This window comes from Sminthopsis crassicaudata, chromosome 1 (genome assembly GCF_048593235.1).
Source record: "Sminthopsis crassicaudata isolate SCR6 chromosome 1, ASM4859323v1, whole genome shotgun sequence".
NCBI classification, from domain to species: domain Eukaryota; kingdom Metazoa; phylum Chordata; class Mammalia; order Dasyuromorphia; family Dasyuridae; genus Sminthopsis; species Sminthopsis crassicaudata.
Window position 1 is genome coordinate 18,667,475 of NC_133617.1, and position 17,834 is coordinate 18,685,308.

Here is a 17,834-nt window from a genome sequence, read left to right on the forward strand (position 1 = left end):
AAAGAGGGCGCCGGAAGTCAGCGTGCGACGGAGGCTTGAGCCGCGTGCACCTTGCGGGGCGGAAGCGGGGGCCGTCATTGGAGCGGAAGTCACGGCCCCGCCCCGTTCGGCCCCGCCCAGCTCGCCCCGGCTCGGCCCCGTGCGCCTGCGCCAACTCTTTCCTAGCTGCCCCGGTCCCGGCTCGGCGGCTCCGGCGTCCTCGGGCTTTTCATGGTGAGCGAAGGCCGGGCCGGGCCGGGGGGGCCGGGCCGGGGGGGCGAGGGCCGAAGGGGCCCGGGAGGAGGGCAGGGCCGCGGGGGAGCGCCTCGAGGGGAGGCGGGGGGCCGGGGGGCGCCGCGCCCCTGCGCCTACGCCCCGAAAATGCCGGGCTGGGAGAGGAAGCCGCGGGCGCGGAGGAGGGCCGGGGGGCGGAGCCGCGGAGTCCGACCTCCGCCTCGGTCTCCTCTGGGGTAACGTGAGGGAAGGGTCTAGAAGACGTCCCAGCCTCCCCTCCCCCCATAGAATTGCGACCGTAGTGACGTAGGTCAGTCCTCTGGGCCTCAGTTTCTCCATCTGTAAAATGGGGCGTGAGGGGGTGGTGAGCCTGTGGTGCTCGGAGGATCGCGTGGTTATCACTTCGGGCGGAAGTGCAGCTTTGCGGCCTCAGTTTCCCCATCCGGAAAATGGGTTCCTTGCACCTTTATGACCCCGGGCCAGTCACCGCCCTTCCTGGGCCTGGTGTAAAAGGGCGTTTGGGAGCTCCCGTCCCCTGCAGACAGCAGCAGCAGCAGGGCGGTCCCTTCCTTTCTCGGGATTTCCTTGTGGCTGGGCCCGCCCTGTCTCCTTGGGGGGGGGGGGTTGTGCGGGAGGACCCTTGGGCGCCCTCCTTGGGTGAGCCGAGCACTCGGTGCCCCAGGAGCTGGGGGGGCGGGGGTCAGGGGCTCCCGGAGAGCAGCCGCCCAGGGCAGCGGGAGCCTTTCCTCTCAGGGTGGGGGCAGGGAGAACCTGAAACCAGTGGGGGGGCAGTCATTCTCCTCCTTGTGTCCTGATCCTGGTCCTCCCGTGAGGGAGGGGATTTCTGCCCCCCCCCCCCAGGGACCCCCTGCCTCGTCTCTGCGCACCTCTGGTGGCCGTGACTAGGGGGGGGGGGGGGGGGAGCTCCCCGGGCCGCCTGCCCTGCAGTGGCTGCCCTGGCAGGGTCTCCCCCTCCCCTGGCACTGACCCCAAGGGTCTCTGCCCGGCCTTCGGGGGATCTTATAACGAAACCCTTTGTGGCTCATTGACTAACCCTGTGCCCTGCGTGCTGGGGCCTGAGGAAGGCACAGGCTCCCGGGGAGTGGGTCTAGATGGGGGGCGCAGGCGCCCACGGGGCCGAGTGGAACAAACCGAGGCTCCCACTGAGGCCGCGGGGATTCCTGCCTGGGAGACGCTGGGAGCGCTCTGGTCAGGAGCAGCCGGGGTCCGGATCTGGGGGGGGGCATGGAGCACGTCGGCTGGAGCGCGGGGAGGACGTGGAGCCTCCGCAGCGCTGGAGGGAAGAGGAGCGGCTCACTTTGGTGGCTGAGGGAAGCACGGACTGGAGGGGGGAGAGTAAGGGGCGGGGGCCGCGGCTGGCATGTGGGGAGGGGCCGGTGCCGGCTCGGGCGCGCAGAAGCAGCTGGTGCCCTCGAGGGGGACGGGGGGCGTCTCCTGATAGTGGGGGTGTCGGGTGCCACAGAGAGTCGAATTTCCGGCTCTGGAAGGGACGCTCGCCAGGAGGCTCCGTGGCTGATAGAGACGCCCCGGGAACTCTCCGGTCCGGGAGCCCAGAGCGTCTGGCAGGCTGGGGAGTGATCCTGGCGTGGGGGTGGGGCTCCCGAAGTAAGGGGGCGTTCGCCTCGCCTGGGAGCGCCCCGCCGGACTGAGGGGAGGGTGCCCCGGGTGTAAGGCTTAGGAGTCCTGGAGCGGGGGAGGGCAGGCCCTGGTGCTAGTTACCACGCAGTTAAAGCACGACCGGGGGGGGGGGGGGGGGCAATCAGGGAAGGGGGGTCTGCCCGCCCTCAGATTGGAATAAACGAGGCTTCCTGGGGACGAGCAGTAACCGATACCCCTCCATCGGTCCCAGTCCGTCCTTCGCGGCCACTTAAATAATGAGGTCAGATCCCTGAAGGAGCGAGGAGCCCTCGGCAAACTGACCTGCGGACTTTGGAAGGTTCTCCCGCTTTTCTTGCCAGCTCTGGAGCCGAGAGAATCTAGGTCAGGGCCCTTCGACTTGGAACGGCTCCGGGAGCCGGCTCTTAAACGGGAAAGACTTCCTCTTACGGGCATGGGCGGGAGGGGGAGCAGAGACCGAATTCTGAGAGTGAGACTTTGCTTAAAAAAGACAAGTCCACGCGCGTTAATTAGACACCAGTGTATGTGCCAATTCAGCAAACAGTTACTGAGTACCTACCGTGTGCAGACTTCCTGAGTGCCGGAGCCCCTGCCTTCGAGGCATCTGGGGAAGGAGACGGCGTCCTGACAACTGGGCCCATAGCAGACCTGCGGGGGAGGGGAGAGAGGGACAGCTGGTGGGGAAAGGACGAGCATGGGCCGGGGCAGGTATCCCAGGCACTCCCAGCAGACTCAGGTTGCCGGGTATGGCCGGCTGGAGGGGGAGCATTTGGAAAGGGAAGAACGTGCCAGATTGTGAAGAGCACGGAAGGTCAGGCAGAAGTGAAGAGGATTCTGGGTGTGACGGGGTCGGCCCAGAGATTTAGGGAGAATCCCCTGAAGGGGAAGGGGCAGAGCAAGGAGGGGGTGGCGTGGGAAGCGGGGAGCCTTGACAAAGGTGGCGATGGAGAGAGGGGGCTGGGGGTGACCTCAGTAGCAAACAGGGGGGCTTATGTGGAGGTGGAGCCGCCCCCGGGACATCCAGCCGGACAGTTCACTCTCTCTCCTTAGGCCTCAGTTTCCCCACCTGTAAAGTCAGATGTCTGAGGGCCCTCTCATTCCCGACCTGGCCCATTCTGTGCCCCTGTTCACCCCAAGTTAGAAAGGTGACGACCCGTGTGGTGGGCACCAAGAGACCCAGGCTGGCAGAGCTCGGGCGCGGCTCCCGCTCCTCCCAGAGGTTGCCAAGGTACAGATGCTAAGCAGAGAGGCTTGTATTCCGCGAGCCTGATGGGCCTGCTCCGTGCTGGGGAAGTAGGATACAAAGTGAAGCTCTCCTCCGAGAAGTCCCCAGTCTCCCCGCTCCCAGCAGAGGCGGGAAAAGCTGCGTGAAGTACGTGGGCGCCATAGGGCAGCCCGGGAGGCCCGAGGCTTTGTGGCCATGGCGGGAGAGGGCTTGGGCCCGGGCCCAGCCACAGGAGGTGGGCGGTCTCATACCTGAGAGCAGGGGAGGCTGCGGCCCAATGGGGGGGGGGGCCTTGGCTGGGATGGAGCTGTTGAGGGAGGCCCCAGAGTCACCCCTAGTCAGCCGGCAGGGCCGCAAGCGCTTCCCTCAGCACGCTCCGGCCCGCCCTCCCAGCCTGGTTCCCTCGTGCTCCTCTGGAGCTCTCCGGGCTCCGGCCTCCCCAGGGCCCGGCCAGGCCCGGCTCCTTACACTGACCTCAGAGGGCTCCCGGCCTCCCCCAAATGCTGAGCCCCTTCGTTCTCACTGAGGACGTGAGTCTGCTGGTTTTTACGTGTGTTTCTTGTGCTGTCCCCGCCCCAGGCAGGGGAGCCCCGCAGGAGCAGAGAGTGTCCCCCTGAAGCATGGGGTGCTCCGTAGTTATGGATTCATTGGTTCTGAGGAGGGACGTGGCCCAACAGGGGCCATTTCTGGGTTCTTCAGGATCCCAGAGGGAGGCAGGGAGACCTTAGTCTCCAGAGCACCCCGTGTCGGCACTTACGGGGGCATCCAGGAGGCCTCTGCTGCCGGGCCCCGGGCTGGCTGCTTGGCTCCCAGGCCTCCCTGGCTCTTCGTGGCAGGACAAGGAGAAACGTGAGCTCGGCTGGGGAACATGGAGCCTTGGCGAGACTGATTGCATGGTACAGGGTCCGAGGTTTAGAGAAAGGGAGCTAGCAAGTACCTGGCCAAGCCCCCATTTTACAGATGGAGAAACTGAGGGCCGGAGAGCAGCTGGGCTTGCTTTGGAGCCCTCCTGTGGCAGAGCAGGGCCTTGGTGTGGCTCTTTCCGGCTCGGTATTGCAGGGATCTGGAGCAGCAGCATTGGGAATGGCAGCCTGGGTCTCCGTGGGTCTCCATGAGTCTCCCAAGCTCGTTCATTTTTGAGTGCGTCTGTCACCTCAGGGGGTGGGAGAAGTCCTCAATCCTTGGGACGCAGCCGGGATTGCCTCCATCAGCGCGGGTCCCGGGGCCTTTCCCCGTGCCGGCCTGCCTGGTCCCTGCACGTTCTGGGCCCCTCGCGTGGGCCACCCTGGCCTGGCGAGGCTGGCATGTGACCGTCTGCCCGCCTCTGACAGGAAGAGATGTCGGGAGAAAGCGTGGTGAGCTCAGCAGTGCCAGCGGCGGCCACCCGGACCACGTCCTTCAAGGGGACCAGCCCCAGCTCCAAGTACGTGAAGCTCAACGTGGGCGGGGCCCTCTACTACACCACCATGCAGACCCTCACCAAGCAGGACACCATGCTGAAGGCCATGTTCAGCGGGCGCATGGAGGTGCTCACCGACAGCGAAGGTGAGAGCCGGGCGGGGGGGCCGGGGGGAGGGTTCTCTGCTTCCCGGCACGCTTGGGGGATTCCAGGATGGGGGTCTGCATGGGACGGGGCCACACATGGGGCGCCAGGGCGGCGCTGGCCGGCGGCAACTTGCCCCCAGTCGTCTTTCACCCCCCCGACCTCCAGTCCCACGCCATGCTGTTCCTCGGGGCCCCTCCTCCTTCCTGGTGCCCCAGCCTCTCCCCCTCCGCCCTTGGCAGGGCCTCCATGCCGGGTCTCCACACCCTGCCGTGCCGCTGCCCATTTCCTCCTCCTTTGTTCCCGTCTCAGACAAAGTAGGGGCTCCCGCCAAAGCCAGCAGCGCGCCTCGCCTCTTGACCCTCTTCCTTCCCATCTCCTCCTCCTCTTGGGTCCTGTCCATCTCCCCCTTCCTTGGCCGCCCCCCAAGTCTTCCATGCTGCAGGCAGTTGTCTTGCACCCCCTCCCCCCCTTCCACTGTGGGCCGGACCCCCGAAGAAGCTGCCAACATTCCCTGCCCCCCACTTGCTCCTTGCACTGTGGCTTTTGGGGCCTCCCACTTTTCTCTCCGAGGTTCCCATTGATTTTTACATGACCCTTCCTCCATCATCCTTCTGCCCTCTCTGCCACGGGTGTGACCGCCCCTGCCCTCGTGGCTGTTGTCCAGGCCTGAGAGAGACACACTGAAACACCCCCCCCCCCCCAATGGCGTGGATTACTCGCCCCTCTTCTGAAATCCCCTGAGATTTCCCTCTCACGTGGACCTGCCTCCTCTAGGAGCCACACCGGGGGGGGGGGGGGGGGGGGAGAAGGTCTGGAAGGTCACACAGGGCTTTGGGGCGTGACTAAGATGCTGCGGATCTGCTGCGGTCATTGGCTGGCCGCCTGGGCTTCTGGCCCACGTGGTCTGTTTGTGCGGGTTTTCTCTGTTGTTTTCACTTCTGATAACGAGGTCCGGCTCCTGCTTTTTGACGTGAGCCGCTGCGCCCTCGTCCGCCTCCTTGTTCAGCCTCGAGCTCCTGTTCTGGGCTTCTGCCTCCAGACTAGCTTAACGTTTGTCTTGACCAAATTCGGGGTTTTTTGGCTGAAATACTGGAGAGATTTGCTATTTCCTTCCCTAGGCCATTTTACAGATGAGGAAACTGAGGCAGACGGGGTTAAGTGAGTTGCCCAGGGTCACCCAGCTAGGAAGTGTCCCAGGCTGGCACGAGGGGCCCCATGGCACCATTTAGTGAACCGCTCCCTGCCCCCAGGGTCTGATTTAAGCACTTAACTAATGCTCCTTTACTAGTGTTTCCTGAACCTGCATACCAGGAGGAACTCCAGCCCACCCCCACAGCCTGCTGGATGTCCTGGGAAACGTCCACGACAGGCACCCATGGGGTCCTGGGCGCCCTCCCGCCAGGCAGGGGGCAGCGCCTCCTGACGCCCCACTTTGCCTCCTCGTCCGCTTTTCCCTGAATGTCCGGAATGACCGTCCCATGGAATCCTCATTCCCGGTTCTCCTCTCCGGGAGAGTCTTCCCAGCATGGGTCCCACAGTTCCTTTCCCTCTCTCGAGAAGTCCCCCGGGTCCTGCCGTTTCTAAGGCAGTGCTGTGCCCCGTAGGACCCTCGCCAGCCTCGGCCCCATTCCTCTTTGCACCCACCACATGCCAGCCAAACTCCGGCCCCCTCGCCCCTGCCTGGGCCGCCTCCAGGCCCGGCGTACGCTCTTCCCTTTCCTCACGGCCGCTGGTCACTCGCCCCGCCCAGCACGTAGCCGCTGTCCGCCTTGGGGGGGGAGGGCTCTTCCTGAACCCCCCCTTGTGAGGGCTTCCTTGCATTGTGTCCCCTGGCAGACTGGGAGCTTGTGGCTGCAGGTGCCGGTCGTGGCCAAGGGCTGGGGGCCTGAGTGCAGGCCTTCCTCCGGCCTAGCCGGGACCCGGGGCCTGCAGCCCTGCCCCCCAGCTCTGTGCTCTCTCGGCAGCTTCTGCTCTTATGAACGGCCTTCCTGGCCGTCCCTAGGCCCAGGGCCCCGGAGGTGAGTGTTTGTCTGGGGCCCTGGAGAGCATGTTGCCAGGGACTCACCCGGGCCAGAGCACCAGCCCGCTCTCTGTGCTTGTCCAGAACCAAGGGGCATTTGTGAGCGGGGTGGGGGGTGGGCTCCGCTCTGCCACGCTGCCCCCAGCCCACAGGGAGAAAAGCCTGGGGAGGAAATGAGCCTGATCTGATAAGCCGGCCCCACCCTGGGGGCCGCAGGAAGAGAGCCAGACTTGGGGAGGGGGCCCCATGAAGGAAGCAGGGAAGGGGGCCAGCTTCCCCATGCAGAGGCAGCCTTCAGGGCCCTGCCAGCCCCATGGGGGGCCCCCCGAAAGCTTGTCGGGTCTGCTGTGTGGGGAGCCATGGGGCCCAGAGAAGCCCAGACCCCTTTTGGGCAGAGGAAAGACCCCTGGGCCTGGAGTCCGAGGGCCTCTCTCTGGGGACCTTGGTTTACCTCGCCTTGGCAATGAGGGGCCTGGAGGGGCGGCCCCAGAGCCCCTGTCCATTGTCCTAAGCTGCCTTTGGCCTACCCCGTGGCAGCCCCTGCCTGTGGGCATCTTTGCTCTGCCTTCCTCCTGCTTGAGCTCCCTGCAGCCTGGGCCTGCCAGAATCTACCCCCCTTCCTGTCCCCCCCCTCCTCTTCTGGGTTCTCAGCTTTTCCCTGCCCCCCCCCCCCCCCCCCGAGCCTCTGGTCTGTCTCTGTCCCTGCCTGGCACAGACTCCCCAGAGCCGCCACTAGGCCCAGTAAATGTTGGCTTCAGGGTGTCGGGTTCACCCCCAAGCGTTCCCCAGCTGAACCTAGTCCTCCTCCCCCTCCCAGAGGCCCAGAGTGCCCCAGATCCAGGGGTTTGGTAATGGCCCCCCTCCCCCCCCAGCACCAGACATCTGCCCCCAGCGTCTCCCTCTGCCCGGATTCTTCTCTGGGCATTTGTGGAGCCGGGGAGGGGCCCCAAGGGACGCGTGACAATGTGGCTCTGGAGCTTCGGGCACCTGCTTCCTCAGTGTCAGGTGACCGAACTTGCTAAAAGGAGTCGGGCATTTAGCCCCGAGGACTGCCCATTTCTAGGACTTTTCCCCTAGGAAGTGAGGGCAGGGAGGGAGCAGACTGGCCCACGGGGTCGTTTTCAGCAGATGCAGAAACCTCAAAGCCAGCAGCGTGAGGCTGTGGGAGGATTGAGGGGAGGAGGGGCATGGCCTGGACTGGGGGCTCCGTGGTGGGCATCCTTCAGGCCCTCCCCTCCCCCTGAGGCCCAGGCTGCCGCCTTCCAAAATAGCTCCAGACGCAGCTGTCAGGGTAGACGGCCTCTCCGGGGGCCCGGTCTGAGCTCTAGTAGGAGCGGCCAGATGGCCGCAGGAGCGATCGGCTTTCCCCTCGGCGCCCCGGGACCTGTGGGGTGGAGCCCTCGGCGAGAGCCCGGGAAGGTGGGCCCCGCTCGGCAGGCTTTGTCCACTCTGGGGTTTGCTCCTTTGAGTCAGCGGGGGGCTTGATGGAGACACGGAGGAGAATCCTGCTGGGGAGCTCCCCGACCTGGCCTTGTGGGCCCAGCACGAGCCTGCCCCGCATCCCCAGCCTGGCTAAGGCCCCAGTGTGCTGTGAAGTGGCTGAGGGGTGCTTGGGAGGCTCTGGGGGTGGGGGCCGAGTAAGCCCCCAAGCACGAGGTGGCCCTGACAGACCAGGGGGTCCATGAGTGCTGTTGGGCAGAGCCTTGCCCCCCTGTGGATAGGCCCCATGTTCAGGAAGGGCCTGGCACCAGCCCAGCAGCAGTGTCTGTATCCGGGACCACCGGGAGCATATTGTTCAGAGAGACCATCCTGGGGGTCTGTGGGGTCTGAGATCTGCCTCTGGGGAGAGCCCCCTCACCCCCCGGGCCAGCTTCCCGAAAGAGGGGAACACCTTGGAGGCAGAGCCAGAGCCAGACCCCCAGGAGTCTCTGGGTAAGTGAAGAGAGAACAGGCCTTGGGGGGGGGAGCATCTGCCCCAAAGGATCTTGGGGAGGCACCTCAGGGAGGTTTCCTAGCAGGAAGGGGGAGCAGCTCTGGATGATAGCTGCATCCCAGCAGGGGGCGCTTTTCTTTGCAGTTCTGTGGAAACACCAAGGTGGGGCCATGGCACAGTCTAGCCTCAGTTTCCTCATCTGAAAATGGGGGCCACAGCCCGTCTCTCAGGCTCATGCTTCTGAAGCAACTTTTAAACCTCAGAGCGAAGCTAATTAATCATTGGTGGTTCTTTGGGGCGTTTTCAGCCTCGTTCTGAGGGGGATCTGGAGTTTGAGCAGGGGGTCCTCCCCCATCCATCCGAGCACAGGCGTTTGTGTTGGCCCTGCCCCGGTGCCTTCTGCACACCCTGTTTCTCCTGTTGCTCAAGCTTGGGGCCTCCTTCCCAGAGGGAGAGAGCGAGCGCCCAGGGCAGAGCAGGGCCGAGGGGAAGGGGCTTAATCAGCTCTTCCTGGGCTGAGCCCCTGGCTTTGGGGGAGGGGTCTCCCCTTCACAAGCCATCCGGGACGTTCTCGTTAGAAGGGCACTGGTCGGAGCCCCCCGGTGTGAGCTGAAGCCTCCTCTTCCCTTATTTGTCCAAAATATGACTCCTTCACCACAAGCATTTCCTGATGCATTCTTGGGCCGGAGCCCGACGCGCCGACCTCCTGCTGGCTCCCGGCTGCCGTCCCTGTGTGCTGGGAGTCAGGGCCCCGTAGAGCTGGCAGTCGGACGGCCGGGAACGGGCTACGAGCAGGCGGGGGCCTTGCCCGGCGGGCACTGCAGGGGAGCAGGTGGCCAGAGCTCACCCTAGAGTGCCACGGGCTCAGAAGGGCCCCTCGAGGGCTGGAAACGAGCCAGGAAGAGCGTCATGGAGCTCTGGCTGGGCCTGGCTCAGAGTCCTGCAAGCCCCTTCCCTTCTCAAGACTGTTTTCCCATGGAAAGTGAGCACGCGCTCCCTTATCTGAATGGATGAAGGCTAGGGCCATAGGTCCTTGAGCCCGTAAGCCGCCATGGAGGAGATGGACCCGGCCTTGTCGGGTGCCAAGGATTGCTGTCAGACCAAGCCTCGGGCACAGCCCGCTCACTGCGCCTCGCTCAGCAGGCCGTCTCCTAGGGATTCTGACATTGTCAGAGCCTCTTCAGGGTCTCCACAAAAGGGGACCCAGGCCTTGGCCCCATGGAGGCTGAGACCAAGGATTAGTCACTCCAGAAAGGGCAGGGAAGGGACGGGGGGGGGCACCTGGGATTGGGAGTGCCATGGGAGGATTATGAGCCTGGCTCTGGGGGGGGATGGCGAGCGCCGTGGCAGAGGTGGCAGGAGTCCCGAGCCCCTTCACCCCCACTGGGCAGGGGCGAAGCTCCACCTTTCCTCTGGGGTCCGCTGTGGCTGCGGGAGATCCAGGGATCGGGGTCCAGAGGTCACAGGTGATCTCCTCCTGTCCCAGGCGGCGAGGGTGTGCCCTCTCACCCCCAGCTAGCCCCCAGCCCCTCAGTGGCCAGGAGGATGGCATCTCAGGCACGTCTGCCCCCATTCTCACGGCTCCCTTCTTGCCCTCTTGGCGCACAGGTTGGATCCTCATCGACCGGTGTGGGAAGCACTTTGGCACGATCCTCAACTACCTCCGGGATGGGGCCGTCCCACTGCCCGAGAGCCGCCGGGAGGTGGAGGAGCTCCTGGCCGAGGCCAAGTACTACCTGGTCCAGGGCCTGGTGGACGAGTGCCTGGCGGCCTTGCAGGTGGGTGCCTGGCCTTCCCCTCCCACATGGCCCTGCCTGCCGTCCCTCGGGCCCCTTGACTGGGCTGGCTTGGGTGACCCAAGGGCTTTAGATGACCCCCCTCGGGAGTCAGGGGCACATTCAGACCCTCACGTTTAGTAAATAGTGAGCGTCTGCTGTTTGCCAAGCTCTGTGCCCTTCACTGAGAATGCAGGAACAGGCAAGAGCCAGGTCTTGCCCTCAGGGAGTTTGCCTGTGATGGAGGTCAGCCCTCTCCAAGCTTCTCAGAGCCTCTGGTGTTCCTCCCTCTTCCACGGCCCAGGGGGAGGGGGGAGCCTGGTTCTGCTAAGGGGGAAGCTGTGGGGCCAGTGGGGGCCAGAACCCCAAGGGGAAAGGGGCCAGCCGGCTCCCCCATGGGGAGGTCCTGACTGAGCAATGGCCTGCAGAGGTTTATGGGAGCCCCTCCCTGGGGGGACCTCCCAGGTGGCAGAAGAGCTTTCTCCTGGGATCGCCCCAGGACTTTCTTGCTTCCGGAGCCAGGCCCGGTCACAGCGGGGCCAGGCTGTCGTCCTGCGCAGCAGCCACCCGGTGAATAGAGAGCTTTGCCCGCCATTAGGGCCGGCATCTAGAGAAGGAGCCCAGGCTCCTCCCCAGGCTGAGTCATCGTGGGAGGGGGCTGCCTCTGGGCTGACCCCGGACTGAGGGCACACTTTATCCCAGCAGAACAAAGACTCGTATGAACCTTTCTGCAAGGTCCCTGTGATCACCTCCTCCAAGGAAGAGCAGAAGCTGATCGCCACATCCAACAAGGTGGGGGGCTGGAGGGGGGGGAGAGCCTGCCATGGTGGTCCCCATTGTGGGGGGTGACATCACTTGTCCGGGGTCACAGCTCCACAATCTGAGAGGAGGATCGGGCTCGCGTCCTGGACTCTCGGGCCTGCGCCCCTCGTCCAGCCGTCCCCTCCCGGCGTTCTGCTCTGCCTTCTCTGTCCCCTCATCGTGGGCTTTCTTTCCTCCTGCAGCCGGCCGTGAAGTTGCTCTACAACAGAAGCAACAACAAGTACTCCTACACCAGGTGAGGCCGGGCTGGGTCGTAGGAAGAAAGGCTCCTGGTAACGGGAGACACTCACACCCTAAGGGGCCAGGGGTCCTGCTTAGTCAGACCAGATATATCCTCGGGGCTCCCCCTGGAGGGCTGGAGTGCTAAGGGCATCTCCGGAGAAGCCGCAGCAGGGACTCGCAGGAGACGGCTCCTGCACTGACCTGGGCCTGGGGAGTTGGGGGGGGTGGGGAGCCAGCCCAAAGGTGGGACTGCTTCTGTTCTAAGAGAAAACCCACCCAGAGGCCGCACTGCCCCAGTGAGTGGGGGGGGGGCTCGTGTACCCCGGGACATTCTGCCTGATTGTCTCCTCACCCCACCCCCAAAGGCCACGGGGGAAGGGAGGCAGGTCCCCCTGGTTCTCTCTGCATGAGGCACAGGCGACTGTTGAGTGTTGAGCTGAGCCCTCTCTGGGCATCCTGGTGAGTCCTCCGGGCCCTGCCTGGCACCTCCTGAGCCAGGGAACACAGCGGGGGCTCCCTGAGGAGCACTCGGCCACCTTCTCCCTGAGCCTTTCTGCTCTCACGGAGACTGCGAAAACTGGACTCCAACCGACCCACCAATGGCCGCGAGCCGCCAGGCGGGGCCTTCTCTGAGCCTTGCTCCCCCTGGTCCTCGGCCGGGCGTCTGAGAAGGCCGCCGTTCTGCAGCTCGCTGCCCTGTGCCCGCCCTGGCCGCGGTTCCTGGGCGCGCTTCACCATGTGGGCTGTCTGTCTTTGCAGCAATTCTGATGACAACATGTTGAAAAACATCGAGCTGTTTGACAAGCTGTCGCTGCGCTTCAACGGGAGGGTCCTATTCATCAAGGACGTCATCGGCGACGAGATTTGCTGCTGGTCCTTCTACGGTCAGGGCCGGAAGATTGCAGAAGTCTGCTGCACCTCCATCGTCTATGCCACGGAGAAGAAGCAGACCAAGGTAGTGAGCCGGGCCGGGCGCCCGTGGCCCTTCCCGCCACCCCCTGCCCCCTCCCAGCTTCGGTGCCACTTTGGTCATCGGTCACTTAGGGCCAGGCCCGAGCCGGAGTGAGAGGGCTCCCGCTCAGGTGAAGGGGAGCCACAGACCTGAGGGAGGGGACAGAGACAGAGAGATGGAGAGAATTTGGGGAGAAAGAGAGATGGGAGAGAAGGGAGAGAAAATAAAGAGGGAAATGGAGAAGGAAAGAATTGAGGAGAAAGAGCAAGGTTCAACTGGCCTCCATCACTCTCAGCCCCTTCATTTGCACAATGGGGACAGTAGCGCCCCCTGTTGGGGGTGCCTGGTGCCCAGCCAGCCCCTCCCTGTCAGCTGGGCGAGGCCTCTGGTCCCCTCCCTCTCCCCAGGAGCAGGTCAGGGGTGCAGGGAGCGGGCCTCTTATCCGCTGCTGGGAAGCAGAGGGTTCTGGGTACTTGCCGGTGCTGTTCATTTCCCATTAGTTGTAAGAAAAGTTGCCCCCCAGAAAGCCGGGTGGGAGCGCACAGTTAGTCCCGCTCCCTGCAGCAAGCGCGCTTCCCTACACTCAGGCAATGGCGCGTCCGTTAAGCCGGGCACTGGGGCTCCAAAGCGTCAGTGTTCCTTCGGACGGTCTTTGTGGCCCCGTCTTCAGGCCCCAGACTAGAGGAAAGCCCCAAATCATCATGTTCTGGGCGGGTTTGGAAGGTCTCCTGGAGTGTATGGGGGATGGGCCAAGGGCGCAGACGCTTCTGTGGCTTTCCATTCCCTGCATGCGACCTTGAGGAGCGGGTCCTGTTACTACAGGAGAGTAAACTGAGGTTCAGGGAGCTTGGCCGACTTGTTTGTGGTTGGGGTCTTCTCGAGGGTGTTTCCTGCTGATCCCCTCCCCCACAGTTCCCCACCTTTGCCTCCGTGCTGTGGCTCTGTGTTACCAGGAGCCTTGCCGTGTTCCTGTCCCTGCTCCGCATCAGCTCACGGCACCTTCGGAGACACTCCTGAATGCCCACAGCGCCATGACCCGCTCCCTATGCTGTGCCTCCCCACCCCCACACCAACCTCATCTCTGGTTTGTGGCTGAGGACAGGGGGAGGGCCTCCCCTCCAAGCAGCCGCAGTGGCCTGTGGAGCCGAGCCGGGGGGTCTGGGGCCGGAGAGTTGTGGGTTTGAGGGACTGATCCCCTTTTTTGGGAATGCAGGTGGAGTTCCCGGAGGCCCGCATTTACGAGGAGACCCTGAATATTTTGCTATATGAGGCTCAGGATGGCCGCGGCCCCGACAACGCCCTCTTGGAGGCCACGGGGGGCGCTGCCGGCCGCTCGCACCACCTGGACGAGGACGAGGAGCGCGAGAGGATTGAGCGGGTGCGCCGGATCCACATCAAGCGCCCCGATGACCGGGCCCACCTGCACCAGTGAGCGGAGCGGCGGCCCACCGGGCCGCTCGCAGAGCCTGCCCCGAGCGCCCGGGCCGCACGCGGAGCGTCCAGGCGGGGACGGTATTTTGTAACAAAGCAGGTGGTTATTTTGATATTTCCTGGCAGGGTGACTGGTTCTGTCACAGGGACGCAGCCCCTGGCACCGCTCAGGCCACATCCCTCATTTTCCCTCTTTCCCCGAACGTGAACGAGTTGGGGGGGGGTCCCCTTGGTCCTCAGGAGGAAGAACTTTTGTTTTCAGTATTTATTTCTGGGGGTTCCGGGGCCCAGCCCTGACCCTGGTGGCTCCCTCCTGTGCGTTGGCCGCCCGTGCCGTGGAAGTCCGGCCCCAAGGCCACCCTGCGCTGGGCCCACTCAGAGGCAGAGTGCGGCCTTTAGCTTACCCCAAGGCCCTGCCCCTCACAAGGGAGAATCCCCAGGTGCCTCATGCAGGATTTCCGTGGCCATAGGGCAAAAATCCCAAACTCTTCTCGAGGGAGTTTTTAAAAAGCAATCACGTGCATCTTGTGGCCAAGGAAACGAGCCCCTCAGTGTAAGGACGTGGCTGGGAGCGTCTGGGCCCCTGGGGGCCTCCTGAAGCACCACGAGCTCCTTGTCTCGGTCCCCTGGGTGGGGGGCTTGCCCTATGTGGCGATGGGCCCCCCGGATCCCCTCAGGTTGATCCACATCACAGACAGGACAGCAGCCGGTCTTTGGGCCAAGGGGTCCCCAGTGTCTGGCCGTGTTCTCCACTTCCCTTCTCCTTTTCCTGCTTTGAGGGCGCCACAGGACCAGCGGGGGGGGGGGGGAGGCCTGAGTCTTTGCCGGTCTCGGGAGCTCCCGGGGTGGTCTCTCTCCCAACTGCTGGTCGGCACTTAGTCAGCCATTAACTGTCCTAGAGTTGCCTCCATCACCAAGTGCTCGGTCGCCCTCCTGCGGGGCCAGGCCTCGGGCCCCAGTCTTTGCTGGTTCTGAGGCCAGCTCTCTGTCCAGCAGCACTTTGCCTTCTGCCCTTCCCCCTCCCCCCATACCCCTAAGAGGTGCAGACTACAGAGGGGCTTCTTCTGAGTCAGGGTTGTCGCAGAGATGATTTCTGTGGCCCTCTCCTGCTCCCCACCCCCACCCCAGGGCAGGGGCTCCAAGGAGAAGCTTCAGACTCTCCAGGGGGACGCCCTCCCCTCAGAACTCATGTTTCTGTAGCATTTTCTATACCCCAACCTCCAGGGATGAATGTGACTGACTATCAGCAGCCCCATTTTCCATGACCCAAATCTGGCTTCGAACCCGGGTCTTCTGCCTTTACTTGCTCCTATCGGGGTTCTGGTCCTCGTCCCCGGGCTGCAGCTCCCGGTCGTCACAGGTGGTTCTGGCTGCTCTCATTTGGCAGACTGGCTTGGAAGTGTCTCCTCCCGCCACGTGTTTGTGTGACTGAGTCTGTGGCTCGGGGCCCCGGAGCCCCCCGGGCTGTGGGTGTGTGTGTGTGGGGCCGTGCGGCTACCTCCCCACTGTCTCTCTGCCACGAGGGAACGGGAGGTGATGTGGACGCTGACGGGGAGACTCGGGATGTGAGTGGAAGAACAGGCCCGAGGGGACGCTGGAGTCGATACCAAAGCATTCGTTGTGGCAAGTCCGACCGTCACCTGACGAGGTGTTTGTGTGAGTCTGTGTCCTGAGCGGCTTCTTGTGACTTAAGCCATACGCTCTCAGCGGGGCTGCGCCCGGGAGCGGGTTTTTAAACGCTGTTACGTTGTCCTCTGTTACCGTCCTCGAGCCTAGAGAGATCAGCAGATCAGCCGGGCCCCTCTGAGCCTCTCCATGTTTTCATCAGCCTAAGGCTGAGATCGGGGCTTTGTGCAAAGTGTTCCTGATTCGGTCAGTCAGGCCCCTGCAAGGATCTTTTCCCTAAAAGTGAAAGAACTTTGTGTGATAGAGGTCTAAGCTTCCCCCCTAAGTCCTCTGAGACCCCATGGGCTGACTGTGAATCAGGTCACCTTGTACCACAATAAAGCATCGTGAACGTGGCTAGGCCACGAACGTGTCCATAGGACTGGAGAAGTGACTGTACAATGAATTAGTCTTCAAAGATAGATTTTTATTAATCTAGAATTTTTTATTCACATAATAAAACCTGGGAATTCTTAGTATTTCCACAGTCAAGACGAGGTTTCTGACAATTTGCTTTATCCGTCTGTCGCGGTCCCCCTTATGTACACCCACAGGAATGGCTCAGCTTAGGGGAAGACCAGACGGTCCCAAGGCTGATGTGCTACTATAGCCCAAAGTGACCTCATAGGGACCCCGAGTCTGTCTTCTCGGGGCTGAGAAGCCGCCAAGAAAAAAGCTGTAGTCCAACCCAATGATGCTGGAACCACACACTCCCTTTCCTCTATCACGTCATGACTGATTTTACCCATTTCTGGCCCTTTGTGGCAAAAAAGACAAATCATGGTTCTATGAGAACCCCCTCCCCCTTGCCCGTGGTCACCCCAACTCTGTCCTTAGAACGGGTGCACTTAGTGAGCCCCGAGGGAATCCCCCGATTGCTGAAGCAGTCCAGACCTTTCCAAGATCACATTGTTCCCTCCGCAAATTGAACTTTGAATTAAACATTCAGTGTTTTGGCTCATTGACCATCCTGAATCGAGAGTTTGCCGTTAGAGCTCTCCCATCCAGATGGGGCAGACACAAAAGGGGGTGCCCGTCTGCTTCCCAGCTGGGATGGGTTTTTCCATCACCCCCTGAACTCCAACTTATGTTTCTGTTCCTTAAAATGAGCGATGCTGTTCACTTGACAAAATTCAAGAAGCGTTTCTTAAGCTCTGATCTAACCCAAGCGGAAGGACGAGAAGCCAGACCCTAGATTCGGCCAGACTGGCGGCTGTTTTTCTGGCAACTCTTAAGAGTCTAAAAGTTAATGTCGATTGCTTCAGGGAGGTCAAAGGTCAGCCTAACACTTAGTCCTTTTATTGCACAGTTCCAAAAATTAATGGGTTTCACACAGCTTTGAAAAGAGTTGGGGGTCACAATTACTGCTGCTCTTAGCACCCTGACTGCTGTTTCCGGGAGACGTGGTTCTGGCCACCGGCATCCCGTGCTCAAGACATTCAATCGCTGTCACGCTGCCCACAAGAGTGGACTTTCGGAGCCATGTGGGAGCACGATGGTCACTTTAGCTCTTCATCCAGTCTTTTCTGACACATGTTTTCTGTATCCTTGGAAAAAAACTGACAGATCCTGAAAACCCTGAGCATTCATGGATCACATCTGAGCCATGGGCACCTCATGGACCAGGACTGTGGAGGGGAGAACGGGCGAGATTCAACTCCTGTAGAGTGAAATCCTCACTTTTAACTAGAGTCACCAAAAATATCACTTGTGCACATCCAGATGTCTCATACTAATTGTGTGGCCCTTAAAGCTATGCATAAAATGCTTGTGTTGTGTTTTGTTTTAGAAATATTCAGTGTTTGAGTTACAAGCATTTGTCTATACATAAATCTATCTGCAGAATAAAAATGATATAAAGGACTTGTACATACAGCTGTCTGGTCCCTGTTTTCTAGCTGTTTCAAGCCCATCGAAGCCAGGGTCTGCTTTCTACTATCTCAGAGGCTTTGGGGTTTGGTGCAAGGCCATTTGGGAGTCTTGGTTCAAAACACGTTGTAGTAAAGGAGCAAAAGACATCAACATCTGCCATGTTATCACATCCTTGGTAGATTTTACCCAACCCCTGCCTTCCGACGAGAGCTGGGACTATGGAAATAGCCTTCCGAGGAGCTATTTAAGCAACTCCTCAAGTGTTCTGAGCTCCATTTATTTAAAGCCTAAAACTCCATTTTTGCAGCTCTGTAAGATTTCCTTTTCTTACTAATTGTCCGACTGTATTCAGCCGCCTCATCCCTACCCCATATTTCCAGCGTGGTCTCTGTCCCAGGCTCGGAGCTGGCCATCCCCCCCAGGCCACAGAAGCGGTTCCACTTTCGGAGTTGCCACCGAGGAGGCAGCAGGAGGGATGGAAGGCACTTTTCAGGCCCCAAACTTACTTGCGTGAAGGGGA

General features: G+C 62.0%; 1 protein-coding gene across 4 annotated transcripts; it reads left to right on the plus strand.

The window, feature by feature from the left end:
* The first annotated feature begins 76 nt into the window (after positions 1 to 76).
* KCTD10 (potassium channel tetramerization domain containing 10) lies at positions 77 to 17,311 on the plus strand. Of its 4 annotated transcripts, none has more exons than XM_074295485.1 (7): positions 77 to 213; positions 4,408 to 4,621; positions 10,184 to 10,353; positions 11,056 to 11,142; positions 11,355 to 11,407; positions 12,154 to 12,349; positions 13,560 to 17,311. In XM_074295485.1, the coding sequence occupies exons 1-7, from the start codon at positions 211 to 213 to the stop codon at positions 13,776 to 13,778; spliced, it is 942 nt and encodes a 313-aa protein (XP_074151586.1). In that variant the 5' UTR covers positions 77 to 210; the 3' UTR covers positions 13,779 to 17,311. The 4 variants fall into 4 exon arrangements, with proteins under 4 accessions (XP_074151586.1, XP_074151577.1, XP_074151595.1 ...); XM_074295476.1 differs by having other exon boundaries at positions 11,053 to 11,142; positions 13,560 to 15,934; XM_074295494.1 differs by having other exon boundaries at positions 101 to 213; positions 4,412 to 4,621; positions 11,053 to 11,142; positions 13,560 to 15,934.
* Positions 17,312 to 17,834: the final 523 nt, after the last annotated feature.

Excerpts from the sequence above, each read along its gene's own strand:
- KCTD10 (XM_074295476.1), top strand. Across the intron at positions 10,354-11,052 it reads AGTGCCTGGCGGCCTTGCAG|CAGAACAAAGACTCGTATGA; the intron begins GTGGGTGCCTGG and ends ACTTTATCCCAG. Across the intron at positions 11,143-11,354 it reads TGATCGCCACATCCAACAAG|CCGGCCGTGAAGTTGCTCTA; the intron begins GTGGGGGGCTGG and ends TTCCTCCTGCAG.